This window comes from Mobula hypostoma, chromosome 3, assembly GCF_963921235.1.
Source record: "Mobula hypostoma chromosome 3, sMobHyp1.1, whole genome shotgun sequence".
In the NCBI taxonomy this organism is placed as follows: Eukaryota; Metazoa; Chordata; class Chondrichthyes; order Myliobatiformes; family Myliobatidae; genus Mobula; species Mobula hypostoma.
Genome location: NC_086099.1, coordinates 95,743,182 through 95,770,686, shown reverse-complemented (window position 1 = coordinate 95,770,686; position 27,505 = coordinate 95,743,182). Strand labels below are relative to the sequence as shown.

At 42.3% G+C, this 27,505-nt stretch overlaps 1 protein-coding gene across 1 annotated transcript in view; it reads right to left on the bottom strand.

Moving 5' to 3' along the window:
- Nucleotides 1-23,080, bottom strand: part of LOC134344153 (coiled-coil domain-containing protein 158-like) — a 163,438-nt gene extending 140,358 nt beyond the window's left edge. Inside the window, exons 1-2 of the mRNA XM_063043481.1 lie at nucleotides 22,494-23,080; nucleotides 2,104-2,205 (exon numbers count right to left, since the gene is read on the bottom strand). Of these exons, the coding sequence (XP_062899551.1) occupies nucleotides 2,104-2,205; nucleotides 22,494-22,617 (226 nt within the window). The 5' untranslated portion in view covers nucleotides 22,618-23,080. The remainder of the gene's footprint in view (nucleotides 1-2,103; nucleotides 2,206-22,493) is intronic.
- Between the last annotated feature and the right edge of the window lie 4,425 nt (nucleotides 23,081-27,505).

Sequence of the window (27,505 nt, the reverse complement as noted above, 5' to 3'; positions counted from 1 at the left end):
TCTGGCTACCTACTCTCTCCTCTCATTTGTGCCTCTTTGAGCTGATTGATTCGGCTACTACTCAAGTTCCTGCTACAGTAAGGTACACGAAGATATACTGTTGGTAGCTTGTGTTCTGTCATTGTTGTAGAAACTGAGGCAGCACAGGAGGCACACATACAAATGCAACACTCACAACACGCTGGAGGAACTCAGCAGGTCGGGCAGCATCCGTGGAAAAGATCAGTCAACGTTTCGGGCCGGAACCCTTCATCAGGACTGTAGAGGGAAGGGGCAGAGGCCCTATAAAGAAGGTGGGGGGAGGGTGGGAAGGAGAAGGCTGGTAGGTTCCAGGTGAAAAACCAGTAAGGGGAAAGATAAAGGGGTGGAGGGGGGGAGGCAGGGAGGTGATAGGCAGGAAAGGTGAAGAAAGAATAGGGGAAAACACAATGGGTAGTAGAAGGAGGCAGAACCATGAGGGAGGTGATAGGCAGCTGGGGGAGGGGGCAGAGTGAAATAGGGATAGGGGAAGGGAGGGGGAGGGAATTACCGGAAGTTGGAGAATTCTATGTTCATACCAAGGGGCTGGAGACTACCTAGATGGTATATGAGGTGTTGCTCCTCCAACCTGAGTTTAGCCTCATCATGGCAGTAGAGAAGGCCATGTATGGACATATCTGAATGGGAGTGGGAAGCAGAGTTGAAGTAGGTGGCTACTGGGAGATCCTGTCTGTTTTGGCAGACAGAGCGGAGGTGGTCCCCCAATCTGCATCGGGTTTCACCGATGTAGAGGAGGCCGCACGTCCCTCCCCACGGAAAGTCCACACGTCCCTCCCCATGGAATCCAGCATATTATCCCCGCAACTTCCGCCACCTTCAACCGGACCCCACCACTAAACACATCTTTCCCTCTCCACCCCTCTCCGCTTTCCACAGGGATCGGTCCCTCCGCGACTCCCTGGTCCACACGTCCCTCCCCACGGATCTCCCACTCAGCACTTATCCCTGTAAGCCTAAGTGCTACACCTGTCCCTACACCTCCTCTCTTGCCACCATTCAGGGCCCCAAACAGTCCTTCCAAGTGAGGCAACACTTCACTTGTGAGTCTGTTGGGGTCATCTATTGCATCCGGTGTTCCCGGTGCTGCCTCCTCTACATCGGTGAAATCCGATGCAGATTGGGGGATCGCTTCGTCAAGCACCTTCACTCCGTCTGCCACAACAGACAGGATCTCCCAGTAGCCACCCACTTCAATTCTGCTTCCCACTCCCATTCAGAGATGTCCATACATGGCCTCCTCTACTACCATGATGAGGCTAAACTCAGATTGGAGGAGCAACACCTCATATACCGTCTAGTTAGTCTCCAGCCCCCTGATATGAACATAGAATTCTCCAACTTCCGGTAATTCCCTCCCCCTCCCTTCCCCTATCCCCATGTCACTCTGTTCCCTCCCCCAGCTGCCTACCACCTCCCTCATGGTTCTGCCTCCTTCTACTACCCATTGTTTTCCCCTTTTCTTTCTTCACCTTTCCTGCCTATCCCCTCCCTGCTTCCCTTCCCCCACCCCTTTATCTTTCCCCTTACTGGTTTTTCACCTGGAAACTACCAGCCTTCTCCTTCCCACCCTCCCCCCACCTTCTTTATAGGGCCTCTGCCCCCTCCCTCTACAGTCCTGATGAAGGGTTCCGGCCCGAAACGTCGACCAATCTTTTCCACGGATGCTGCCCGACCAGCTGAGTTCCTCCAGCGTGCTGTGAGTGTTGCTTTGACCCCAGCATCTGCAGATTATCTTGTGTTTACACGTACAAATGCAATGTCTCAAAAGTTTAAATGAAATGCTTTGAAGGTAATATTCCATGGAAGCTAATCCAAGTCTAATAATTCTACTGTGCAGAAAAGAAATCCAATTATAAAATGACATGATGTATTATTACATTGTTAATCCAAAAAAATCAAATATAGATCAGAATTAGTGGAAAAGAAAAATCACAGAATATGTCTTATGATCTTTCCTCCTCATCCTACATAACAGTCTTCTCCCCATCGCAAAGATTAGTGTTGCAGAAGTGCTCAAATGCACATTAAAACAATCCAAGAGACATTAATAATACACACACTTACTGTTATCTTTATACAATGTTAATGCTTTGTTTCCAGCTTCTGAGGCATGCAGACTAGACTGACAAGACCGACAGTCAGTAGATGATAAATGTCCACCAGCTCCTGGAATCAATCAAAATTATAATCATACATAGAAACACATTCACAGTGGTACTCTTTCATTTGTTGTCCTATAGACTCTATGTATGCCTTTGCTCTTTTTTCCTAGGTTAATCTCCCTTTACATTAATTCGCCCATTGCAACAATAAAGTTTCAATGAAGAAACATGAGTGTAAAGGTGAAAAGAAGCAGTTCAGTACTCAATTTACAAAAGGATATACTCCTGGAAATCATAAACACGAGAAATTCTGCAAATGCTGTAAATCCTAAGCAACACACACATTTCTCCAGCATTTTGTATGTGTTGCCATACATTTCTGAAACTGTCTTGTTGGGAAAAATTTCACAGATCAAGAATGACTCATGGCTATTCTAATACCATGTGTATCCTCTCTGCACGCACACAAAGAAGAGAACGGAGAGAGGAAGTATGAAAGACAATCAATAGGAAGTGGAAGGAGAGAGAGAAAGCAGGAGAAAAGATGGAAGAGAGGAAATAGATGGGAAGGTGGGGTAAAGAAATTGGGGAAGTGGGGAGAGAGAAATAGCAGGGTAAAGAGAGACAGTGAGGCAAGGCAAAGGAGAGAGCAAGGGAGAGAAAGAGAAAAAGAGAAAGGTGAGGGAGAGAGGGTGAAAAAGAGAAAGAAATAGTGGAAGGAAGAGAGAGAAGGTGAAAGAAGAGAGGAAGAAAAAAGGAGAGAAAGAACAAAGGAGGAGAGAAAGAGCAGGAGAAAAAAGGGGGACAGCAAGGGATGGTGGGTGAGAAAGAGAGAGTGGTTAGGAAGAAAGGGATATTGCTTGCATTCTGAAAGCACTGGTGAAAACGGGTAAAAATTCTGCAACTAACTATGTAACAATAGGCTTCAAATAGGAGGAGATTTCAACCAGCATAGCACAAAATTTGGAGATTTTGAATATGGTATTGATATTCAAGGACTTTTGTAGGTAGGTTTCAGAGTCCCACTGAAGCTAGGACTGCAAGTGTAAAAAGAGCAGACTCAGGTAAAGCTGGTCTTTTCTCAGTGGCTCAGGCAAGAGAGGTGTATATTGGGTCAGAGCCCGACAGAAGTCGGGAGAGAGTATAAAAGGACCAGATTTGGGCAAGGCTGGTCGTTGTGGACTGCGCAGGCACAGTGAGTGTCAACGTCTGAAGCCTAACCTCAGCTGCAAATAAAAGGAGGGTAGGCTCAAAGAGAGTGGCCATTGTTGGAGTGTGCCAGTGATAGAGAGTGGAGGCTGCAACATGAGCAGGTGTGGGTATAATTAAGAAGAGGCAAGCCTTTTTCTGTTTTAGTATGGAGTCATCATGATGGAATGCTCCTCTGTCAGATGTGGGAATTCAGGATTCCTGACAGTTTCCCTGATGACTACATCTGTGGAGAGTGTACCCAACTTCAGTGCTTGACTACTCAGGTCAAAGAGTTGGAGCTAGAGTTGGATGTACTCTGGACCATACGGGAGGCTGAAGATATTACAGATGAGACTTTTGAAGAGGTGGTCATACCCACATTACAGGCTTTGGACAGTAGATGGGTGACTACCAGGAGAGATAAGGGAATTGAGAAGTCACTGCAGGGTTTCCCTGTGGCCATTACCCTCAGCAACAAGTATACTCCTTTGGATACTGCTGGTGGGGTGGGGGGGGGGGAATGACCCATCAGATCATGGCAACAGCAGCCAGCAGCTGCCAGGCTGGTGGTGCTCTGGCCAGCTCTGAGCCTCAACAGGAAAGGCAGTGAGTTAGTTATAAGGGACACAATAGTTAGGGTGATAAGAAAGGAAATTCTGTGGCCGCAAAAAAGACACCAGGACGGTGTGTTGCCTCCCTGGTGCTGGGGTCCATGATGTATCGGAACAGTTGCAGGATATTCTCAAGGTGGATGGGCAACAGCCAAAGGTCATGGTGTATATTGCCACCAATGACTGGTAGAAAAAGGGAAGGGGTCCTACAGAGCTAGGAAAGAGGCTGAAGAAAAGGACCTTCAAGGTTATAATCTCTGGATTACTCCCTATGCCTCGGGTTTATGCAGGTACGAATGGGGTAATAGCATGTATCAATGAAGGGCTGCAGAGGACAGGGTTTCAAGTTCATGGATCATTGGAACCTTCTCTGGGGAATGGATGACCTATACAAGAGGAATGTGTTGCACCTGAACTGGAGGTGAACTAATATCCTGGCTGCAAGGTTTGCTGAGGCTACTCAGGACAGTTTAAACCAGTTTTGCAGGGGGCTAGGAACCGGAGCCCCAGGTCAGTAAGGGAAGGATTGCATAAGAAGGTAGATGTCAGAAAAAGTATTAAAAGGCAAAATTAAAATAACAGGTATAATGGGTCAGATAGTTTGAAGTGTGTATATTTTAATGCTAGGGGTATTACAGGCAAGGGTGATGAACTTAGGGCATAGATCAGTACATGGAACTATGATGTTGTAGCCATTACTGAAACTTAGTTGAGAGCGGGACAGGAATGGGTGATTGATGTACCAGGTTTTCAAAATTTTAGAAAAGATAGAGGAGGAAGTAAAAGTGAGGGTGGAGTTGCACTACTAGAGAGGAACAATGTCAAAGCTGCACTCAAAGGGGACATAATGGGGGGGGTCAGACGCTGGGTCTATTTGAGTGAAACTCAGGAATAGGAAAGATGTAATCATATTGATGGGATTGTACTACAGACCCCCTGAAAGCCACTAGTACATTGAGGAACAATTAAGTTTTCAGATTAAGGAAATGTGTAAAAATAATAGGGTTGTCACTGGGGGATTCCAACTTCCCTAATATAAACTGGGACCTTCTTAGTGTAAGGGGCTCGGATGGGGCAAAATTTGTTAAGTGTATCCAGGAAGGTTGCTTAAATCAATATGTGGATGGTCCAATAAGAGGAGGGGCAGTACTGGACCATGTGTAGGGTAACGAGCCTGGCCAAGTGACTGACCTTCCAGAGGATGCACAGTTAGGGAACAGGGACCACAACTCCTTCACTTTCAGGATAGCTATCGATAAGGATAGGCATGGTCCTTGTGGGAGAGCTTTAAATTGGAGTCGAACAAATTACAAGGGCATTAGGCAAGAACTAAGAAGCGTTAATTAGGAACACCTTTTCTCTGGCAAGTCAACATCAGACATCTAGAGGGTGCTTAAGGATCAATTGCACAGAGTGCAGGAAAGGTTAGAAGGAAGGACAGGGATGGAAAGATAAGAGAGCCTTGGATGTCCAGAAAGGTGATGAATTTAGCCAGGAAGAAAAAGGAAAAGTATGTAAAGCTTTGGAAGTTAGGATCAAATGAAGCACATGAGTATAAACAAGCCAGAAAAGAACTAAAGCAGGGAATTAGGAAAGCTTGGAGGGGCAAGAAATGTCCTTGGCAAGTCGGATTAAGGTGAATCCCAGAGGCATCCTAAACATTGATCAAGAGTAAAAGGTTAACTAAGGAGAGGGTGGGACTACTCCAGGATAAAAGGGCGAACATTTGCTTGGATACAGAGAATGAGAGTGAGGGACTTAATGAGTACTTTTCTTCAGTATTTACCAGGGAAAAGGATAGGGAGGACCAGGAGATCAGTGCTGAGTGTGTAAATATGTTACGGCATTTAGAGGTCAAGGAGGAGGAGGTGATGGGCCTCCTAAGGAGTATTAAGGTGGGTAAGTCCCCAGGACCTAGTGGGATTTACCTCAGGTTATTAAAGGACACACGAGTCAAGATTGCTGGGCGCTTGACCTCTCTAGCCACAGACAAGGTCTCCAAGGACTGGCGAGTGGCTAATGCTGTACGTCCATTTAAGAAGAGAAAATCCTGGGAACTATAGACTAGTGAGTCTTACTTCAGTTGTTGGGAAATTCCTGGAGAAAATTCTTACGGAGAGTGTGTGTATATATATATATAAGCATTTGGATACCCATGGTGTATATATATATATATATATATATATATATATATATATATATAAGCATTTGGATACCCATGGCCTAATTAGGGAGAGCCAGCATGGCTTTGTGTGGGGCAGGTCGTGCCTTACCAACTTGATTGAGTTTTTTGACAAGGTGATGAGAGAGATTGGTGAGGGTAGGGCAGTGGATGTCGCCTACATGGATTTTTGTAAGGAGTTTGACAGAGTCCCTCATGGGTGGCTAATCCAGAAAATTAAGATGCATGGGATTTGCAGCTGTTTGGATTCAAAAGTGGCTTGCACATAGAAAACAGAGGGTAGTGCTTGAAGGGACTTATTTGAGCTGGGGGTCTGTAATTAGAGGAGTTCCGTAGAGATCTGTGTTGGGACCTCTGCTGTTTGCGATGTATATAAATGACCTGGATGAAATGTGGATGGGTGGGTTAGTAAGTTTTCAGATGATACCAAGATTAATGGAGTTGTGGATAGTGCAGAAGACTGGCAAAGAATACAGCACAATATAGATCAGATGCAGATATGGGCAGAGAAATGGCGGATGGAGTTCAACCAAGATAATTGTGAGAAGTTGCACCTCAATAGGGCAAATCAAGGAGACAGTACACTGTTAAGGACACGGTCATTAACAGTGTTGCTGAGCAGAGAGATCTTGGGTTCCAAGTTCATAGCTCCTTGAAAGTGGCTACACAGGTCGATAAGGTGGTTAAGAAGGCTTATGGAATGCTTGCTTTCATTAGTTGAGACACTGAGTTCAGAAGTCAGCAGGTTAAGTTGCAACTTTATAAAACTTTGGTAAGGCCACATCTGGAGAATTACATACAGTTCTAGTTGCCCCACTTATAGGAAGAATGCTGAGGCTTCGGACAGGTTCAACAGGCTGCTGCCTGGTTTAGAGGGCATGTGCTATCATGTGAGGTTAGATAAACTTGGATGGCTTTCTCTGGAGCGGCAGAGGCTGAAGGGAGGTCTGATAGAGATTTATACGATTATGAGAGGCATAAAGTGGAAAAAGAGTATATGTTTCCCAGGGTTGAAATGCCTAATACCAGAGGGCATGCATTGCAGATTACAGGGGGTAGATTCAAGGGAGATGTGAAGGGTTAGCTTTTTACTCAGAGTGCTATGAATGCCTGGAATGTGTTGCCTGGTATGGTGATAGAGAAATACATTAGCTTTTAAGAGACATTTGGATAGGCACATATAGATAAGGAGGGTGGAGAGACGTGGACATGGTGTAGATAAGAGGGATTAGTGTTTGGGTGTTTTTGATTTGCTTTTTATCTGGTTTGACACAACATTGGGGGCTGAATGGCTTACTCCTGTGCTGTACTCTACTACATTCTGACACAAGTGTGACGTGCCATGATTCTCTCGACCCACAACTGTTCCGGAATTTATGAACTTAGTACAATCATGTCTGTATCAGAAATGCATCCTCACCAGCAAACAATAAGAATACAAAACAAAAACAAATTTTTCTGGTCTGAACCTTCAGATTGTGAGAAAAATCTGCAATTATTAAAAAGCTTTAAAACAATATGCTGGTATTTTGCTAATAGACTTTTGAGTGATTCCATCACATATCAAAGAGTGCATTATCAATAAACTCAGCAAGTTTGGTAAACTTTAATACGCAACTCAACAAGACAACTGAATTTAAAATTTAAGTGAGGAACACTTTAGTTGCAAAACAAATACATCACTGCAGTGAACAAAGAATAGAAAAGGTTTAATTTTAAAATCAATAACTTCAAATAACATTAATTAACAATTAGTAATTTTACTTCTTTGTGTAGATGTTGATGCAAACAAGCTTAAAAGGTGAGAAGAGATTCTTACCGTCACTGCTGGATGAATGTGGCAAAAGCCTACAAAAATGGTGCAGTGACTATGATGTAATGGGGTATTATGACATACAGTTGAAGTCAGAAGTTTACATACACTTTAGCCAAATACATTTAAACTCAGTTTTTCACAATTCCTGACATTTAATCCTAGAAAATATTCCCTGTCTGAGGTCAGTTAGGATCACTACTTTACTTTAAGAATGTGAAATGTCAGAATAATAGTACAGAATGGTTTATTTCAGCTTCTATTTCTTTCATCACTTTCCCAGTGGGTCAGAAGTTTACATACACTTTGTTATTATCTGGTAGCATGGCCTTTAAGTTGTTTAACTTGGATCAAACATTTTGGGTGGCCTTCCACAAACTTCTCACACTAAGTTGCTGGAATTTTGTTCCATTCCTCCAGACAGAACTGGTGCAACTGAGTCAGGTTTGTAGGCCTCCTTGCTCGCACACGCTTTTTCAGTTCGGCCCACAAATTTTCTATCAGATTGAGGTCAGGGCTTTGTGATGGTCACTCCAATACCTTGACTTTGTTGTCCTTAAGCAACTTTGCCACAACTTTGGAGGTATGCTTGGGGTCTTTGTCCATTTGGAAGACCCATTTGCGACCGAGCTTTAACTTCCTGGCTGATGTCTTGAGATGTTGCTTCAATATATCCACATGATGCCATCTATTTTGTGAAGTGCACCAGTCCCACCTGCAGCAAAGCACCCCCACAACATGATGCTGCCATCCCCATGGTTCACGGTTGGGATGGTGTCCTTTGGCTTGCAAGCCTCACCCTTTTTCCTCCAAACATAACGATGGTCATTATAGCAAAACAGTTCAACTTTTGTTTCATCAGACCAGAGGACATTTTTCCAAAAAGTAAGATCTTTGTCCTCGTGCACTTGCCAACTGTAGTCTGGCTTTTTTATGGTGGTTTTGGAGCAGTGGCTTCTTCCTTACTGAGCAGCCTTTCAGGTTATGTTGATATAGGACTCGTTTTACTGTGGATATAGATACTTGTCTACCTGTTTCCTCCAGCATCTGCACAAGGTCCTTTGCTGTTGTTCTGGGATTGATTTGCACTTTTCACGCCAAAGTACATTCATCTCTAGGAGACAGAATGCATCTCCTTCCTGAGCGGTATGACGGCTGCGTGGCCCCATGGTGTTTATACTTGCGTACTATTGTTTGTACAGATGAACGTGGCACCTTCAGGCGTTTGGAAATTGCTCCCAAGGATGAACCAGACTTGACATCATTTTCTGACCTCAGTCTGATAGAAGATTTGTGAGCAGAACTGAAAAAGCGTGTGCGAGCAAGGAGGCCAACAAACCTGACTCAGTTACACCAGTTGTCTGGAGAAATGGAACAAAATTCCAGCAACTTACTGTGAGAAGCTTGTGGAAGGCTACCCAAAATGTTTGACCCAAGTTAAACAATTTAAAGGCAATACTACCAAATACTAACAAAGTGTGTGTAAACTTCTGACCCACTGGGAAAGTGATGAAAGAAATAAAAGCTGAAATAAGTCATTCTCTCTACTATTATTCTGACATTTCACATTCTTAAAATCCTAACTGACCTATGGCAGGGAATGTTTTCTAGGATTAAATGTCAGGAATTGTGGAAAACTGAGTTTAAATGTATTTGGCTAAGGTGTATGTAAACTTCTGACTTCAACTGTCGGTAACAAAGAATAATCAGCTTGTGATTCACAGCAACATATGACCATAAAATTATTTTGAACCTGGGAATTCATGAATTAGTACAGAATTAAGGACACTTTTAACTGGACACCCCCAAAGTAATATTGCTATATCCCCAATGTAACATCAATTTTCTACCTTAATCTTTACTCAAATTCTCTAACTATCACTTGTTGTGTCTCCAGACAGCAGTGGCAGGGGAAGAATCCTTGTTTTTCTTTGGCTTTTTGTTTTCCCAATTCTCTAAATAAAGATCTCAGCCACAGCACAAGGCCCCTGAATTCCAAATTTCCTACCCAGCAACCCACCACTGTTGTAACCATGCTCAGAGGAAGAGGAATGCAGAATGCTGAAATAAATCAGTGAACCATCCCATCACCCCACAAATACTCCTGCACATCCCATGGGAAAAAACAAAACCCTCACAATTACATGTAGCCATAGTCATAGTCATACTTCTTGGATCCCGGGGGAAATTGGTTTTCATTACAGTTGGACCATAAATAATAAATAGTAATAAAACCATAAATAGTTAAATAGTAATATGTAAATTATTTATGCAGGAAATAAGTCCAGGACCAGCCTATTGGCTCAGGGTGTCTGACCCCCCAAGGGAGGAGTTGTAAAGTTTGATGGCCACAGGCAGGAATGACTTCCTATGACGCTCTGTGTTGCATCTCAGTGGAATGAGTCTCTGGCTGAATGTACTCCTGTGCCCAACGAGTACATTATGTAGTGGATGGGAGACATTGTCCAAGATGGCATTCAACTTGGACAGCATCCTCTTTTCAGACACCACTGTGAGAGAGTCCAGTTCCATCCCCACAACATCACTGGCCTTACAAATGAGTTTGTTGATTCTGTTGGTGTCTGCTACCCTCAGCCTGTTGCCCCAGCACACAACAGCAAACATGATCGCACTGCCCACCACAGACTCGTAGACCATCCTCAGCATCGTCCGGCAGATGTTAAAGGACCTCAATCTCCTCAGGAAATAGAGACAGCTCTGACCCTTCTTGTAGACAGCCTCAGTGTTCTTTGACCAATCCAGTTTATTGTCAATTCGTATCCCCAGGTATTTGTAATCCTCCACCATGTCCACACTGACCCCCTGGATGGAAACAGGGGTCACCGGTACCTTAGCTCCCTTCAGGTCTACCACCAGCTCCTTAGTCTTTTTTACATTAAGCTGCAAATAATTCTGCTCACACCATGTGACAAAGTTTCCTACTGTAGCCCTGTACTCAGCCTCATCTCCCTTGCCGATGCATCCAACTATGGCAGAGTCATCAGAAAACTTCTGAAGATGACAAGACTCTGTGCAATAGTTGAAGAGAAAGGGAGACAAGACAGTCCCCTGTGGAGCCCCTAGGAAATGGGCTATGGAACATAAACCTCAACTTACAGGTATATTCCGTCTGGGTAGACTCCAGTTCCCTACTTTGACCTTTTACCTCTCCTCACCTGCCTATTACTTCCCCTTTCTCCTATGATCCACGCTCCTCTCCAATCAGATTCCTTCATCTCCAACCCTTGACCTTTCCCACCTACCTGGCTTCACCTATCACCTTCCAACTAGCCTCCTTCCCCTCCCCCAACCCACCTTTGTATTCTAGCATCTTCCCCCTTTCTTCTCAGTCCTGAAAAAGGGTCTTGGCCCAAAACGTTGATTATCTATTCATTTCCATAGTGCTGCCTGACCTGCTGAGTTCCTCCAGCATTTTGTGTGTGTTGCTTTGGATTTCCAATATCTGCAGAGCTTCTCGTGTTTACAAAAAAAATAGGGAAGAAATATTCAGAACGTTTAGTCTCTACATTGCTTTCAGGCAGTAGACTATTTTCTTCTTTTTTTATTTGTTTTCCCAAATATACCATATAACAACTATCAAAGCATTCATGTATAGTCTCAAGTCATAGATTCATGTCGTGCCAAAATAGGTCTTACAGCACACCCTATCAATGTTGACCATCAGGTAGCAATCGATACTAATTTCATTTACCAGCACTTCATCTATAGCCTCCTATGCATGAGCAATTCAAGTTTTTGTTCAGATGCGTCTTAAATGTTCTGGGTATCTGTCTCCACCCCTTTTTGTAGGCAGTGAACTCCAGACTGCAACCACACTCTGGATGGGAAAAAAGTCTTCCTCAGATTTCTTCCAAATCTCAAGTCTCCAATCTTATGTATATGCTTTCTGGTAGTTGACATCTCTGCGATCAGGAAGAGTTTCTTATTATCTATACTATTCATCTCTAACTCAGGTAGGTGTCCTTCAGCCTCCTTTGCTCCAAAGCCAACAGACTCAGCTTATCCAACTGGTCCTCGTAACTGAAACATTCCAACCCAGGAAATGTCCTGATAGTATCCTCAGCACACTTTCCAGTACAATTTTAGAATCAGGTTTAATATTACTGACCTATGTCATGGAAAGTGCCGTTTTGCAGCAGCAGTACATAAAAATACTATAAATGACAGTAGGGTATATATGTGTGTGTGTGTATGTATATTAAATAAGTAGTAAGTAGTACAAAACAGTGCAAAAATAGTGAGGTGTGAGGTTGTATTCATGGGCTGGTTCATTGTCCGTTCAGAAATCTGACAGCAGAGGGGAAGAAACTGTTCCTAAAATGGTCAACGTGTGTCTTCAGGCTCCTGTACTCTCCTCTCTGATGGTAGTAAGAAGAGAGCATGTCCTGGGTAATAGCAGTCATTAACGATGGATGTTGCCTTTCTGATGCTTGGGAGGCTGGTGCCCATGATGGAGTTTACAACCTGCTGCAGCTTTCTTCAATCCAATGCAGTGGCCCCTCCATACCAGACAGTGATGTAACCAGTTAGAATGCTCTCCACATTACATCTAGTAGAAATTTGTAGGAGTCTTTAGTGACATATCAAACTTCCTCAAACTCTTAATGAAATATATCTGATGTGCCTTGTCCATAATTGCATCAATATGTTGGACCCAAGATAGATCTTCAAAGGTATTGACATCCAAGAATTTGAACCTGCTCACCCTTTCCATTGCTGACCTTTTGATGGGGACTGGTGGTATGTTCCTTCGACTTCCTCTTCCACAATCAATTACTTTGCCTTACTGACATTGAGTGCAAGGCTGCAACACCACTCAACTCAGCTGATCAATGTCACTCCTGTATGCCTCCTTGTCACCACCATCTGAGATTCTGCCAACAGCAGTTGTATCATTGGCAAATTTATCGATGGCATTTGAGGTGCCTGTCCACACAATTTCATAATTCTTACGGGGTAATAACCAGAACTGTGCATTGCATTCTGGATGTGGCCAAATCAATGTTTTATAAAAATGGTACCAAGACCTCCCTGCACTTATATTCTGCACCTCAGCTAATCAATACCAGCATTGTTTATGCCTTCTTTATCATCCTGTCTTCCTCTGCTGCCACCTTCAGGATGTTTGCACCTGTGCACCAAAGTCCCTTTGTTGCTCACTATCCCTAGGCCACAGCCATTCATGATGTATATCACCCACATCACCTCGTATTAAGTTCCATTTGCCATTGCCTTGTACAACCTACATGCTGGTCAGTATCATTCTGCAATTTAAACCTACCCTCTTCAGTAGCAACACCACCGCTAATGTTTGTGCCAACTGCAAACATACTAATCATACCTCTCATACTCAAACTGAAGTCAACATATATATCAAACAGCAAGAGTCCCAATACAAGACCCTTGTGATACAACACTGATCGTAGGCTTCTGAACACAAAGGCAACCCTCTCAGCATTATCTTCTGTCCCTTACTACCAAGCCAGTTTTGGATCCAATTTGCCTCGGATGCATGAGCTCCAACCTTTTGGAGCAGCTTTCCTTGCGAGATTTTATCAAAGACTTTATTAAAGTCCATGTAAACCACATCACTTGCGCTGATGTCATCAAATGAGTTACCTCTTCAAAAAACTCAACTAATTTAGTCAGACAGTATCTCCCACTGACAAATAACTTAACATTGAGATTCACTTTATTTGTCACATGTACATCAAAACACCTTTTGACCAACATAGTCCGAGAATGTGCTGGGAGCAGACTGCAAGTGTGCCATGGTTCTAGTGCCAACATAGCATACCCACAACCTACTAAACCTAACCCATACCTATACCCATAAGAGGAATAGGTAGAGTGGATAGCAAGTGCCTCTTCTCCGGGGCACCACTGCTCAATACAAGAGGACATGGCTTTAAGGTAAGGGGTGGGAAGTTCAAGGGGGATATTAGAAGAAGGTTTTTTACTCAGAGAGTGGTTGGTGCGTGGAATGCACTGCCTGAGTCAGTGGTGGAGGTAGATACACTAGTGAAGTTTAAGAGACTACTAGACAAGTATATGGAGGAATTTAAGGTGCGGGGTTATATAGGAGGCAGGGTTTGAGGGTCGGCACAACATTGTGGGCTGAAGGGCCTGTAATGTGCTGTACTGTTCTATGTTCTATGTACAATGTCTCTGGAATGTGGGTGGAAACTGGAGCACCTAGAGGAAAACCAAGAGGTCACAGGAAGAACATATAAACTGCTTTTGGACAGCAGTAGGAACGGAACAATAATTGGTGGTAGCTAGCACTGCAATGCACTGAGCTAGCCACTAAACTACCATGCCATCCAAATCCTTGTTGACTACACTGAACTAATTGCTACTTTTCCAAGTGCAGTGAAAAACCAGTCTGCCCCCTAGCAATGATATTAGACTAACTGTAATTAACTGGGTTTTCCCTGCCATTCTTTTACAATAAGTTATCATATTTGCTATCTTCCAGTCACTTGGCAATCTCATCTTGACCAACAAAGTCTTAAATAGTCATAGTCATACTTTATTGATCCCGAGGGAAATTGGTTTTCGTTACAGTTGCACCATAAGTAATTAAGTAGTAATAAAACCATAAATAATTAAATAGTAATATGTAAATTATGCCAGGAAATAAGTCCAGGACCAGCCTATTGACTCACCAATAGAAAATATCTCTTCTAAGGCCCTAGCAATCTGCTCCCTTTCCTCCTATGGCAGCCTAGATAAGGTTGAAAGGTTTACTTAGATACAATTCATCAAGGCTGGAGGATTTGCCTAGATACATCTCATCAAACTGGGTGATTTATCAACCTTTTGCCTGTTCCAGATCATGGTGTAAGTACTAAGCTAACCTGGCATTCTCAGTACTGTCCAGCATTAAACAGATCCAAGTCAATCAGTGATCAACTTGCCTTGCTATTATGAGTTCCTTTTGATTGGCTGTTGCTTGGCTCCTCCCCTTAGATTAAAGTAAGAAAACCACCAAGGGAAATTCTCTCTCTTTGATTTGTTTTTTTAAATAAAATAATTTTTTGGTGCTTAATACAAAATGTATGACATGCAAATGAGCAGAAATTACAGAGTCATTGAGGAAGATCTATTTAGTATTGTGTTATGCTGTGTTGACTGTATTTTTTTTGTTTTGACTTAAAACCAAAAACACAATTTGCATTCCTTTCCAAGTTTTCACAAGCCTTATCACAAAAGCCACTTCACATTGATGTTGATCCCTAATTACCAGCCATCCACGTCTGCAACAAGCCATCACAAAGTGAAGCTCTTAAGTTGCAGTGGTTCAGTGCACCACCAGCCTTTTGAGATGAAAAGGAGAAATACGTAAGTGCAAGATTTGTAGCATACCATATAGAGAAAAAAATTACTTTTATTTTAAATTGTGTTTGCTCAGTATTTTTGCACTCTGAAAGTGAAAAAACAATAAAAAGACCTGGGAAGGGATTCTATACTAGAATCCAAAATTCAAAGGACAAAGGGAAAGTAATCTAGTTACAAGCACAAAAACATACTTCTAAAACTTTTAGAAATATATAATTTTATTGATAACTTCTATCCAAAAGTTTTGAAATAAGTTGATAGTGATATGCTAGTTGTCTTCTGCCAAAACTTCATAGTTTGTAGACTATCACCTCCTCCCTCAGGGCCCCAAACAGTCCTTCCAGATGAGGCAACACTTCACCTATGAGTCTGTTGGAGTCATCTATTGCATCCAGTGCTCCCAGTGTGGCCTCCTGTATATCGGTGAAACCTGACATAGATTGAGAGACTGCTTCGCCTAGCACCTATGTTCCATCTGCCAGAAAAAGCGGGATCTCCCAATGGCCACCCATTTTAACTCCACCTCCCATTCTGATATGTTAGTCCATGGCGTCCTCTACTACCATGATAAGGACACAGTCAGTTTGGAGGAGCTACACCTTATATTCCATCTGTGTAGCCTCCAACCTGATGGCATGAACATCAACTTCTTGAACATCTGATAATGGACCGCCTCTCCTTTCCCATTCCCATTTCCCATTCCCCCTCTCTCCTTACATCTGGTTCTTCTCCCCTTCTCTTTCTTCCATGGCCTTCTGTCTTCTCCTATCAGATTCCCCCTTCTCTGCCCGATATCTTTTTCACCAATCAACTTCACAGCTCTTTACTTCACCCCTCCCCCTTTCCTGGTTTCACCTATCACCTACCACCTTGTATTTCTTCCCTTCCTACCACCAGCTTCTTACTCTGACTTCTCATCTTTTCTTCTCCAGTCCTGCTGAATGGTCTCGGCCCAAAACATCAACTGTACTCTTTTCCATAAGTACTGCCTGGCCTGCTGAGTTCCTCTAGCATTTTGTGTGTGTTGCTTGGATTTCCAGCATCGGCAGATTTTCTCATTTGTTTTAGATTGTAGACTGGAAGGTAGTGATAGCATTACTAATAGGGAAAACAATCTACTGTATTATAATACAAATATTAATAGTACATTTAGATGACAGTCAACATGGATTTATAGAAAGGAAATCATGTCTGATAAATACATTAAGAATTATTGAGGTTGTAACTTGCTGCGTAAATAAAAGGAGATCAGTGAATATGGTGCATTTGGATTTTCCAAAGGCTTGATTAACAAACCAGACTAGGGATTATTCAACAAAATGGAATTGGTAGTAACATACTAACACAGATTGAAGGCTGGTTAATGACAGGAATCAGAGTTGAAGTAAACAGATCATTTTCAGGGAGGCCGTGTCATATAAATTGGTTCTGGGATCCCAGTTCTCACAATCTATATCAATAATTTAGATGATTAGCACAATACATTTAAGTTTGATGATACAAAACTGTGCAGTAGTGTAACATGAGGAAGATATCGAGAGGCGTCGGGAGATACTGAGGGGGGTGTAATGGAACATCATGTGGAAAAATGTGAGGTCATCCTTTTTAGTGGAAAACAATAGAATGGTGGATAGTCCTGCTGATAGATCTCGGCCCAAAACATCGACTGTACTTTTTCCCCATAGATACCGCCTGGTCTGCTGAATTCCTCCAGCATTTTATGTATTGAATGGTGGATTATTGTTTTATACGTGGTGACTACAATGAAGGGGTTAGTGTTAAGGGAGACCTGTATGTACATTAATCATGAGTATTTGGTACAGTACGCAGTCAAAAACATTAACTGATTGTTGGCCTTCACTGCAGAAAAATTGGAGTGTACGAGCAAAGAAGTCATAGTGTACAGGGCCACAGTGAGGCTACATCTGAAATTGTGTCTACAAGTTTGGTCTCTTAAGGGAAGACTATGCTTATGACAGACGGACTGCAAAGGGTGATGAAATCCTGGGGATGGTTGGAGCTTCTAAGGGGGGGGAATGATAAAGAGGGCAATGGGAACCACTCAATAGTAAGGGAGGCAGCTGAGGGATTACAGACTTAATGCAAGAAATGAAGATTGGGCTAAATCGAGCCACGGCAACAATGTGATGATGTAAGCAGTGTCATGTAGTGAACGATGACTATGTTGGCCAAAGTTGTCCCCAACTACAGAAGCAGGATTAGTTGGTGTTACCATAACCAGGGAAGTTGGTGAGGGTGGAGCGGTGTGAGGACAGGAGAGAGAGAGAGGTGGGGGGGGTGGAGAGAGAGAAGAGAGAAGAGAGAAGAGAGAAGAGAGAAGAGAGAAGAGAGAAGAGAGAAGAGAGAAGAGAGAAGAGAGAAGAGAGAAGAGAGAAGAGAGAGAGAGAGAGAGAGAGAGAGAGAGAGAGAGAACACATAGGGAAGGGCAATAGTCACATATTGAAGGTTTTGTTTTTGTCATTAAATGACTCATCAGAGAGGAAAAGGGGATTGCAGAAAAGACTAAATAGTTATGGGCCCTGGAGCAAAGGACTGGGATGGTTTGTGTGCTTCATTCAAAACGTCAATGTTCGTTGCTAAATCCAGAAAGCCACATACAATTGAAGAAAGTAACTGATTCTGCCAGCAGGAAGGAAGGTTCTAAGTACGGTTTTGCATAAGTCATCAAACCAAATAATTAAAACAATTCCACTCAACAACAACGCTGTTCAAAGACAAATAAATGAAATGTCTGAGAACATGGTAGACAGACTGTGCAATATACCTATGACAACAGAATTTGCTCTGCAGTTAAATGAGTCAACTTTGCCAAACAATGAATCTTTGCTTCTTGGTTATGTTCGATTCATAAAGGATGAAAGCAATGTTCAAGAGTTGTTATTTGCAAGGAGACAAGAAACAGATAGAAAAGGGGTGTCAACATTTAAGGTTGCTGATCAATTTTTGAAAGAGGACATTCCACTTGCCAACATTCTTACTTATGCAACAGATGGGGCACCATCAATAACAGAACACAACAGTGGGGTTGTTTCTTTCTTGAAAAAAGCTGTACAAATTTATCATTCACTGTGTAATTCACAGACAACTTCTTGTCGCAAAAACTCTAAGCGATTGGCTGCACAAATCATTTAATACTGTTATTACAGCAGTAAATAAAATTAAGTCTCAGGTTCTCAATATTTCAAGAGCTTTGTACTGCGAATCATGAGCAGCTTGAACATTTGTTGTTGCACACAAGTCAGATGGCTCTCAATAGGAAACTGCTTGAGGGGTTTATACACACTTTTTGAAACTGACAAAATTTTGAAAATTCAAATGCTTCATTAATTAATCAACTCAAAAATCTTAGGCATTGCATCACTTATTTGCCAGAATTATTCGCAAAGTTTAATGGAATCAGTCCTCAATTGCAAGGAAATGATGTGAATCTATCAAACTTAAATCAGTCGTCTCCACATTTCTGTCCAAATTAACCTCCTTTAAGTGCAACACTGGCCATCACGACTTTGTCCAATTTCTGACCCTCTCTGCAGTGGAAGAGAAGGAAAGAATACCAGATGATGATCTTCAACAATACCGTGCCCAGTTGGGTGAGCTGCATAAAAACACATTAGAGAGCTTTCAGGATCTTCTCTTGATCCAAATTCCAGATCAGGTAATAAATTCATTCCTGAACCCTTGCAAGGAGAAATTAACAGGAAGGATGGTGCAAGAACTGATCTTGCTACAAAATAACTTTGAAATAAAGCTGAAGTTCAAAAAATCATATTAAGACTTTTGGTTGTGGAAAGAACTCTTTGTGAATGCTGTCCTGCGCAGTGGAATAAGGTCAAGATGTTCTTTATTGCCTTTCTAACCTCATACTTAGTGAAGCCCAGCTTCCGTGCAGCTGTCCAACTTCTTTCAAAGCAACAAAACAGACTGCAAGTTACTGAACGTGGGGATCTGAGACTCCTTCTGAGTGACATTCAGCCTGATGTTGAGAAGCTGATATCACTGCACGAAGCATCACTGAAAGGTGGAAAAACAATGAAGAAGTGAATAATTGAACTACTAATTTATGCTTTAAAACTGTTTTTATAAAGAAATAATCGTATTTGCAGCTTTAAATAGATTTGAATATTTTTTTGCAATAATTTGTCACTGTTTTGAATTTGCAGAACCTATTTTGGCCCAGTACATCACAGGTAATGCCCTCCCAATCAATGATCTCACTTTAAGGACTCTTCATTTAATTATCTCATGTTCTTGTTATTTATTGCTACTTATTTATATTTGTATTTGCACAGTTTGTTGCATTCTGCACTCTGGTTGATCCGTCATTAATCCTGTTACAGGTACAGTTATAGACTTGCTGAGTATGCCCACAGGAAAATGAATCTCAGGGTTGTATATGGTGACATACATGTACTTTGATAATAAAATTTACTTTGAACTTTCTTTCACTGTGCATTGCAAATCAAAATTCTTTATAGTTTTTATGTGATGGCCAGAAAGGGAGAGAAGGACGCTGAGGATTTGGTCTCGGAGCCAAGAGGGCAATAACCCAAAAAAGTTTGGGAATCACTGGATCAAAGGGTTTAGTCCCGTCTACTTAATGTTTAGAAGTGAGGATTTCATTGAAACATACAATTCTCACACAGAGATTCAGGGATGATGCTTCCCCCTAGCTGGGATATCTGAAACCTGGGGTCACTCAATCAAGACTGAGACAGAGAGGAAAGTTCTTCAACCACAGTACAAGCATGGTTGTACTATACTTGTCCCTAAGTAATGAACAACTCTCAAATTCAGCTTCCTATTCTCAACACCATTCCAAGTTGCCAAACTTCTCATGGATTAATTCTCCATGCTGCATAAGGGAGGTCATGTAAACTCCATACCCAAGAAGAGACTTCATCTACTCTACCTTCAGTCCACAAGAGTAGGCAGAGCAAGCTTTGTTACAATGAAGCTCATTGCAAGCTTCCCCAAAGCCCAGGTGTTCATGCATGGCACTTGTGTCATGGAATACCTAGTTGGAGCTTCCTGCCGTTAATATTTAGTTGTAGTCCCAGAAAGTCTCCAAGGCCGTCTTGGATAAAGTACTACCTCTTGCAAACAATGTTCTTCATCAGGTCCAGGTGCCTCAGATCACCTCACAGCACTCTCCCACACCCCTTTATCACAGCAGCTTCTATTCATTTTGTAGTAACACTTTCCAGTATCTAGAAGTGTACTGCAATATGGTACGGCCGTTTAAAAGATGACTTCAGATACTGCTAACAGCAGAAAGAATTTGCAGCATGTTAATAGGGAATGCAGTCCTGATGCACAGGGACATCAATAAAGTTCTCTGAGAATGATACAATTGAGGGTCCCGATCTTTAAGTGACTTTCAAGAATTAGAAAGACCCATAACACTGCTTTAAAGTCAGTAAACAAGCAAAGCAATTTCTATTCCACGTTTTTTTTCCAAACTTGGTTGTGGCTGAATCTGAGGGGAAATTTGGAATATTCAAGCTAATAATTAAAATGATCTCCCCAGCCTACAAATGTGAACAGGTCATTGGTCAAATTACTTAACGCTGTGTCAATAAAAACACTGGAAAACATGTTGATAATTATCATCATTTAGAGAGAGCTGAAATCAAAGCTCAGCAGAGAATATTCATTCTTAAACTGCTGGGATTCTGGAAATGTCATACCAAGGTGACATTTGATCAGAGGTGGTAAACCCACATGGTCAGATAGATATTCTGCTGTTCTGAATGTACATTTAGGAGATGGAGAAACCCTGCACAGCCATTCATCCAAACATCTGGACCCCAGTTTTACTGTGTTTAAATTGACAAATTGTTTATTATTGTCACACATACAAAGGTACAGTGAAAACCTTGTTTTCCATACTGTTCACACAGATCAATTCATTACCACAGCGCATTGAGATAGTACAAGGTAAAACAAAAACAGACTGCAGAATAAAGTGTTACAGTTACAGGGAGACAATAAGGTGCAAGGTCTTGTTATAAGACAGCACTAAGCTGCAGTCTCCATCGAGATTGGCTCAGATTCAAATGTTTTTTAGATTCATAGGAATGGTTTTGGGGACAGAGAGTGGAATTAGGGGTCAGATTAGGATCGGGAACAGGGGAATTAGAGGCCAGGCCAGGGACTAATCCTCAGCTCCACGTTTGAAGGCCAGCAACATGTATGTGGGACACCATGGTCGGATGTTTAGCTGGAAGGCCAGGATGGATGAGGACTGGTGCCCTCCACCAGGGTCAGAGTTGCTGGCAGTTCCGGAGTTACAGCTTTGCGTGGGCAGGAGGAACAAGATCCGATGACCTTCTGAGTATGCGAATCGGTGAGACCGGAGTTTGAAGACCTGTCATCATCAAATTTGGATTTCAAAGCCTGGTGTTTGGTGATTGGCAGGTGCTGGGGTTGATGCCAAGTACAGAAGTCGAGGGCAGATGGCCAGACCCCGAGTCTGCAAATCTCTGCAAGTCCGCTGGGAGAAGCCAAATTCCTTTACCTCCTGAGGTGGTAAGGTGCTGGTGAGCTTTTGCGACCATGGTGTCAAAATGTTTAAACCAGGTAGGTTACTGGTGATGTTTGATCCTAGGAACTTGAGACTCTCAACCACCTCCATCGCAGTACTAACTAGACAGCTGATATTGTTAAAACTTGTTTGCTGATTTTTAAATGATTGTCAGACACATTTAAATTCATTTACAGAATTAAAAAGATTTAACTATGTAAATCAATTTCAACGTCTCCGCCCGTTAAATTGATTTAGACTTAAAAAATAAAGCAACTGAAAATAAGTTTATCTTATATAAACTACTTAAAATATACAACACAATAAAAACTGAAGTTAGCTTTTATTGAGTCAACAACCTCAGTCAAATAAATGCATTCGCCCTATTCTCCAGCAGTGTATTCGTCCCCATCTCCCACCCAGAATACGCTAACTACACCGATATCTGATTTCCAGCGCCTGTTCTAACTTGTGAGAAGTTATCAGCCTTTTCTCCCCCCCCACCCCAAACCCGCTCAGCTCAGCTTTAATCCGACAATCATTCATATCAGCATATCCGTCCGTCGCTCACTTTTGCCTGCTTTACACCGCATAAACTCCAACAAGTGCCGGAATTAAAGTTTGCCTAGCGGTTCACCGAGAAACTCACCCTCAGGAGATCGGACAGATTCCGATACATTGAAGACCGATGTTCCAGTTAGTGGTTCACCTTCCACGCGGCTGCAGCTTGCCGCCGTCTGTCTTTTGGCTCTAGTTTCCAAAACGGTGTTCATTCTAAAGGCATTAAAACTCGATCGACGTTATTTTTTTTTAAAAGGCTTCGTACATCAACGGTGTGTTTACTTAAAAAAAACATATATCTACAAAAATAAACACTGAATATTTTAAGTTACTATTTTAAAAATCCCAAATCTTAAACAAAAATATAAGTATTCATTGATTCAGTTGGAGATCGCGGAGCAGTTGGTTTTCAACACCTGTCGCCTTGGTTACTGTCCAAGGCTTTCTTCAGCGGGCACGGCCGCCATGCATTGCCCAGGGGCGGCGTGGGAGCAGCGCCTTGGAACGCTCGCCGGCTGCTCCGCGTCCGGCCGACGCCGCTGCTGTTCAGGCCAGCTTTCTGAGCTCACAGTCCACTGCCACCGTGACCGGACCGAGCTAGGCCGTTCACCGCCGGCTCGTTCAAACCAGGGCTCCGGTCTGTCGTTTCCTTGGAGCCTGCTTGCCGCAAGCGGTGCTGGGGGTTGTAGTTCGTGTCTGTCTGTCTGTCTGTATCTTGTTTTACGGCGGTTGGCATCCAGCTTAATGGTGCATTACCGCCACCCTCTGCTCCAGAATGTGCACTGGACATACATTCTAAATCCCTTCACCCAATCTCTCTCTCACACACACACACACACACACACACACACCTACACTTCACCCTCCCATCTTTGACCATCCTAGTATCCTATTCCTGTTTATTTGTCATATTCTATAAAAAACCCCTGTACCCCTTAAAAACGCTAAAAATACCCGGACTTGTGCTCTCTCACCCATGTCCAGCAACCCTTTTAATGTGAATTCCTGCATCCCCAACTCCCTTAATTTATTTCTCATCATCTCTCTCTGTATCCCATACTTCCTGCAACTCAGAACTACATGTTCTACTGACTCCTCTTCCTGACATTCCTCACACAATCCTTTCTGGTGTTTCCCTATCATTTTCAATGTTTTGTTTAATGCACAGTGCCCCAGCCTTAACCTAGTCCACACAATTTCCTCTCTTCTGTTTCCATTACCTACCCTAGTAACTGCAACACTCTTTTGTATTTGATATAAATGCCTCCCTTTCCCCTCCCTGTCCCATCTTTCTTGCCACATTCGGTTGACTTTTTCCCAGATTACACACTTAACCTCTGCTTTACTGATACTAATGTGCATTTCCACATTATCTTTCTTTAACGCCCTCTTTGCCAACTCATCCACCCTCTCATTCCCCTTCACCCCTACATGTGCTGGAACCCATAGAAATTTTACCTGACCTCCCTGATTTGCAATTCTTGTAACTAACTGAAGGACTTCATAAAGTACATCTTGCCGACTGTTTGTGTGAAAAGACCTTAAACTTGCTAGAACTGAGGATGAATCTGAACATATCAATGCTTTGGATGGTCTGGCTTTCTGCACCCATTGCAACGCAACCAACACTGCCAGCATCTCCACTGTAAACACCCCTAACTTATTAGATGTTCTTCTGCTGATTCCAATTTCTTTTGCTGGTATTACCACCCCAAACCCTGTCACTCCTGTTTCAGGTTCCTTCGCACCATCTGTGTAAATGTGAGTATAATCACTATACTTTTCCATCACATGACAGTTAAATGCATTTACCAAATCTGTTTTATATCTTTCTTTCCTTTTTACCTCTAACAAATGCCAGTCTATGTCAGGCCATACAAGCTTCCATGGAGCTACAACCGGATAAACTACTGAAGGACTTATCCTCAGATCAAACACTCCACATTCTTTCGTGATATCATTCCCTACCCGACTAAAGGTATCCCTCTGAAACCTCCCATTTTCCCAGCACTCCTGCAATACTCCTTTAGTAGGGTGAGAATCATTGTGCCCCTGCAAGTTAGCCCAGTAGTTTGCCATCAGTTGCATCCTTCTTAGTTCCAAAGGCATTATTCCCATTTCTACCCATAGGGCTAACACTGGTGACATTTTAAAAGCCCCACTGCACACTCTCAAGGCCTGAGCCTGAATCACATCCAGTTTCCTTATAAGAGACCTAGCTGCTGATCCATATACTATATTTCCATAATCCAATACAGATCTTACTAAAGCCACATACATTCTCTTCAAAGCTGAACAACTTGCTCCCCATTCCCTACCAGTCAAACATCTCATCACATTTATTTCTTTTTTACATTTCTCCTCAACTTTCCTGATATGGTCTGCCCATGTTAATCGTGAATCAAATATAACTCCCAGAAATTTAAATGATGCAACCCTTTCTAATTCAACCCCATACATCCTTAACTTCTTCCCTACCTCAACCCTTTTCCTGGTAAAAAATACAGTTTGAGTTTTATCTACTGAAAATCTACATCCCCAATCATAACCCCACTCCATCACTTCATCAATTGCTTCTTGTAGTTTCCTGATTATATAGTCCATGTTCCTGCCTCTTTTCCACAAGGCCCCATCATCCGCAAACAGTGACCTACCTATATCCACTGGTACCTTTGTGAAGACATCATTGATCATAATCATGAAAAGTAATGGGCTAATCACACTACCTTGAGGTGTGCCATTTTCCACTATGTACTGTTTTGATAATTCTGATCCAATCCGTACTTGAATTTTTCTACCAAACAAAAAATCTTTAATCCAATTAAAAACTCTCCCACCAACCCCCATCTTGTGCAGTTTAATTAATAATCCTTCCTTCCACATCATATCATAGGCTTTTTCAACGTCAAAGAACACTGCCCCTACTGACTCTCTATTTGCCTGGGCCTTCCTTATTTCAGTCTCTAACATAATCACTGAGTCCATGGAATTCCTTCCCTTTCTAAAACCACTCTGATAACTTGCCAGCATTCCCCTTTTCTCAAGCTCATATGATAACCTTTCTGTTATCATCCTTTCCATTATCTTACATATACTTGATGTTAATGCAATTGGTCTGTAGCTAGTGGGTTTTGACAGATCCTTGCCAGGCTTCCTTATTGGAATTACTACTGCTTCGTTCCATGCACTTGGTAATCTTCCCTCCTCCCACACTCTGTTATAAAAATGCAGCAACTTCAAGAGCGCTCCTTCTCCTAGATTTTTTAGCATCACAGAGCATATCAGATCTTTCCCTGGGGAGGTTGGTCTCGATCTCTTTATTGCTCTCACCATTTCTGCTAATGTAAATGGATCATCAATTATATCATCTGTTCCTTCCCTCCTGCTTAACACACCTGGGTGTTGGCTCATTATTCTTTCCCTCCTTCTTCTCCCTTCTTCAGACAAATTTTCTGAACTGTGTATCAGTACAAATGACTTGTCCATGACCTCAGCCTTATCCCTACTGGAGACTGCAGTTTCCTCCTCAGATATCATTACTGGATATTCCCATTCCCTTCCATCTCCTCCCATCCTCTTAATCATTCCCCATATCTCTCCCACAGGTGTTGTTCTTCCTACCTGGTCGCAAAAATTCCTCCAACTTGCCCTTTTAGCTTGACGTATAGTTCTTCTCACCACTGCCTGTGCTTTCTTATATTGAACCAAATGCTGCATATTATGGGTTCTTTTAACTAGCCTGAATGCTCTATTTCTGTTTTTTACAGCCTGACAACATTCCTCTGTCCACCATGGTACCAGTTTTCTATTCATCCTATTTTTACTCCTAGGTATAGACCCTTCTGCTGCCATGATAATTGCTGAAGTCACCTGACTGTTTAATTCATCTACATTTCCAAAAATATCAATCTTTGTCAACCCTCCTTCACTCAACTTCTGGAACTTACCCCAATCAGCTTTTTCAAACACCCACTTTGGGGTTCCGCCACCTGGTCTTACTTCAACTCTTTCACCCACTGAACATAAAACTGGGTAGTGATCACTGTCTACTGTTGAAGCAGTCCAAACTCCCCAGTTACTAATGCCAGCCAAGGTATTAGACACTAACGTAATATCTAACACTGACTCAGTTCCTGTTGTTATATCTATCCTTGTGCCACTACCATCATTCATACACACCAAATCCCTTTCTTCCATCAAATCTTCAATTACCTTTCCATTTGGATCTGTAATCTGATCCCCCCATATTGTGCTATGAGCATTGAAATCTGCACACACTACTTTGTCTGTTTTGTCCTTGTATCTTTAATAGGCTGTCCAAATCCAACCTTTTACATGGATTGTAGTAGTTAATTATAACCACTCCCTCCCCTCTCTCCCACACTTCCACCACTATGTATTCCTGATCATCTCCTTTCTCCAGTACCCTATATGGTATACCTTGCTTGATTAACATAGCACAACCCCCTCCTCCCCCTAGATTTCTATCTTTCCTTATCATTGTATACCCATATACCACAAAGTCTAAAGTTGGTTTCAACCTAGTTTCCTGAATACACACTACATCCGGTTTTACAACCATTTCTTTAATAAAGTGCTTGAATTCCTGGCTATTGGCCAGTAAGCTCCTTGCATTCTGTTGTAAAAGAATCACCATAATTAGTATTAACCAACACATGACACTTCCTGGCTTGACTGATTACTGAGTTCTCCCTCACTTCCTCCCATGTCAGTCCTACTAACCCTAAATGGTTTACTGCTGCTTTTACCACCAGCTGAATTTTGTCACTTTTTGACTTTACCTCAGCAGTACTATTAATCACTCCTGCAATGAATGTTACTAGAGCCTTTTTGTCTACATAAATCCTGTCATTTGTTCTTTGTTGCATCTCTCGTATCCCTATTGCTCCCTGTTCATTAGGAGCATTATTCTGTTCTCTTGACATTCTTACAGCTTCTGCATAAGTGATCGTTCTTTTCACTCTTATTTCTTGAATTTTAGTCTCCCGTCTCACAACCTCACACCCACTATATGCAACATTATGAGCTCCTCCACAATTGCAGCATTTTGGTTGAACTCCTGTTCCGCACTTTCCATAT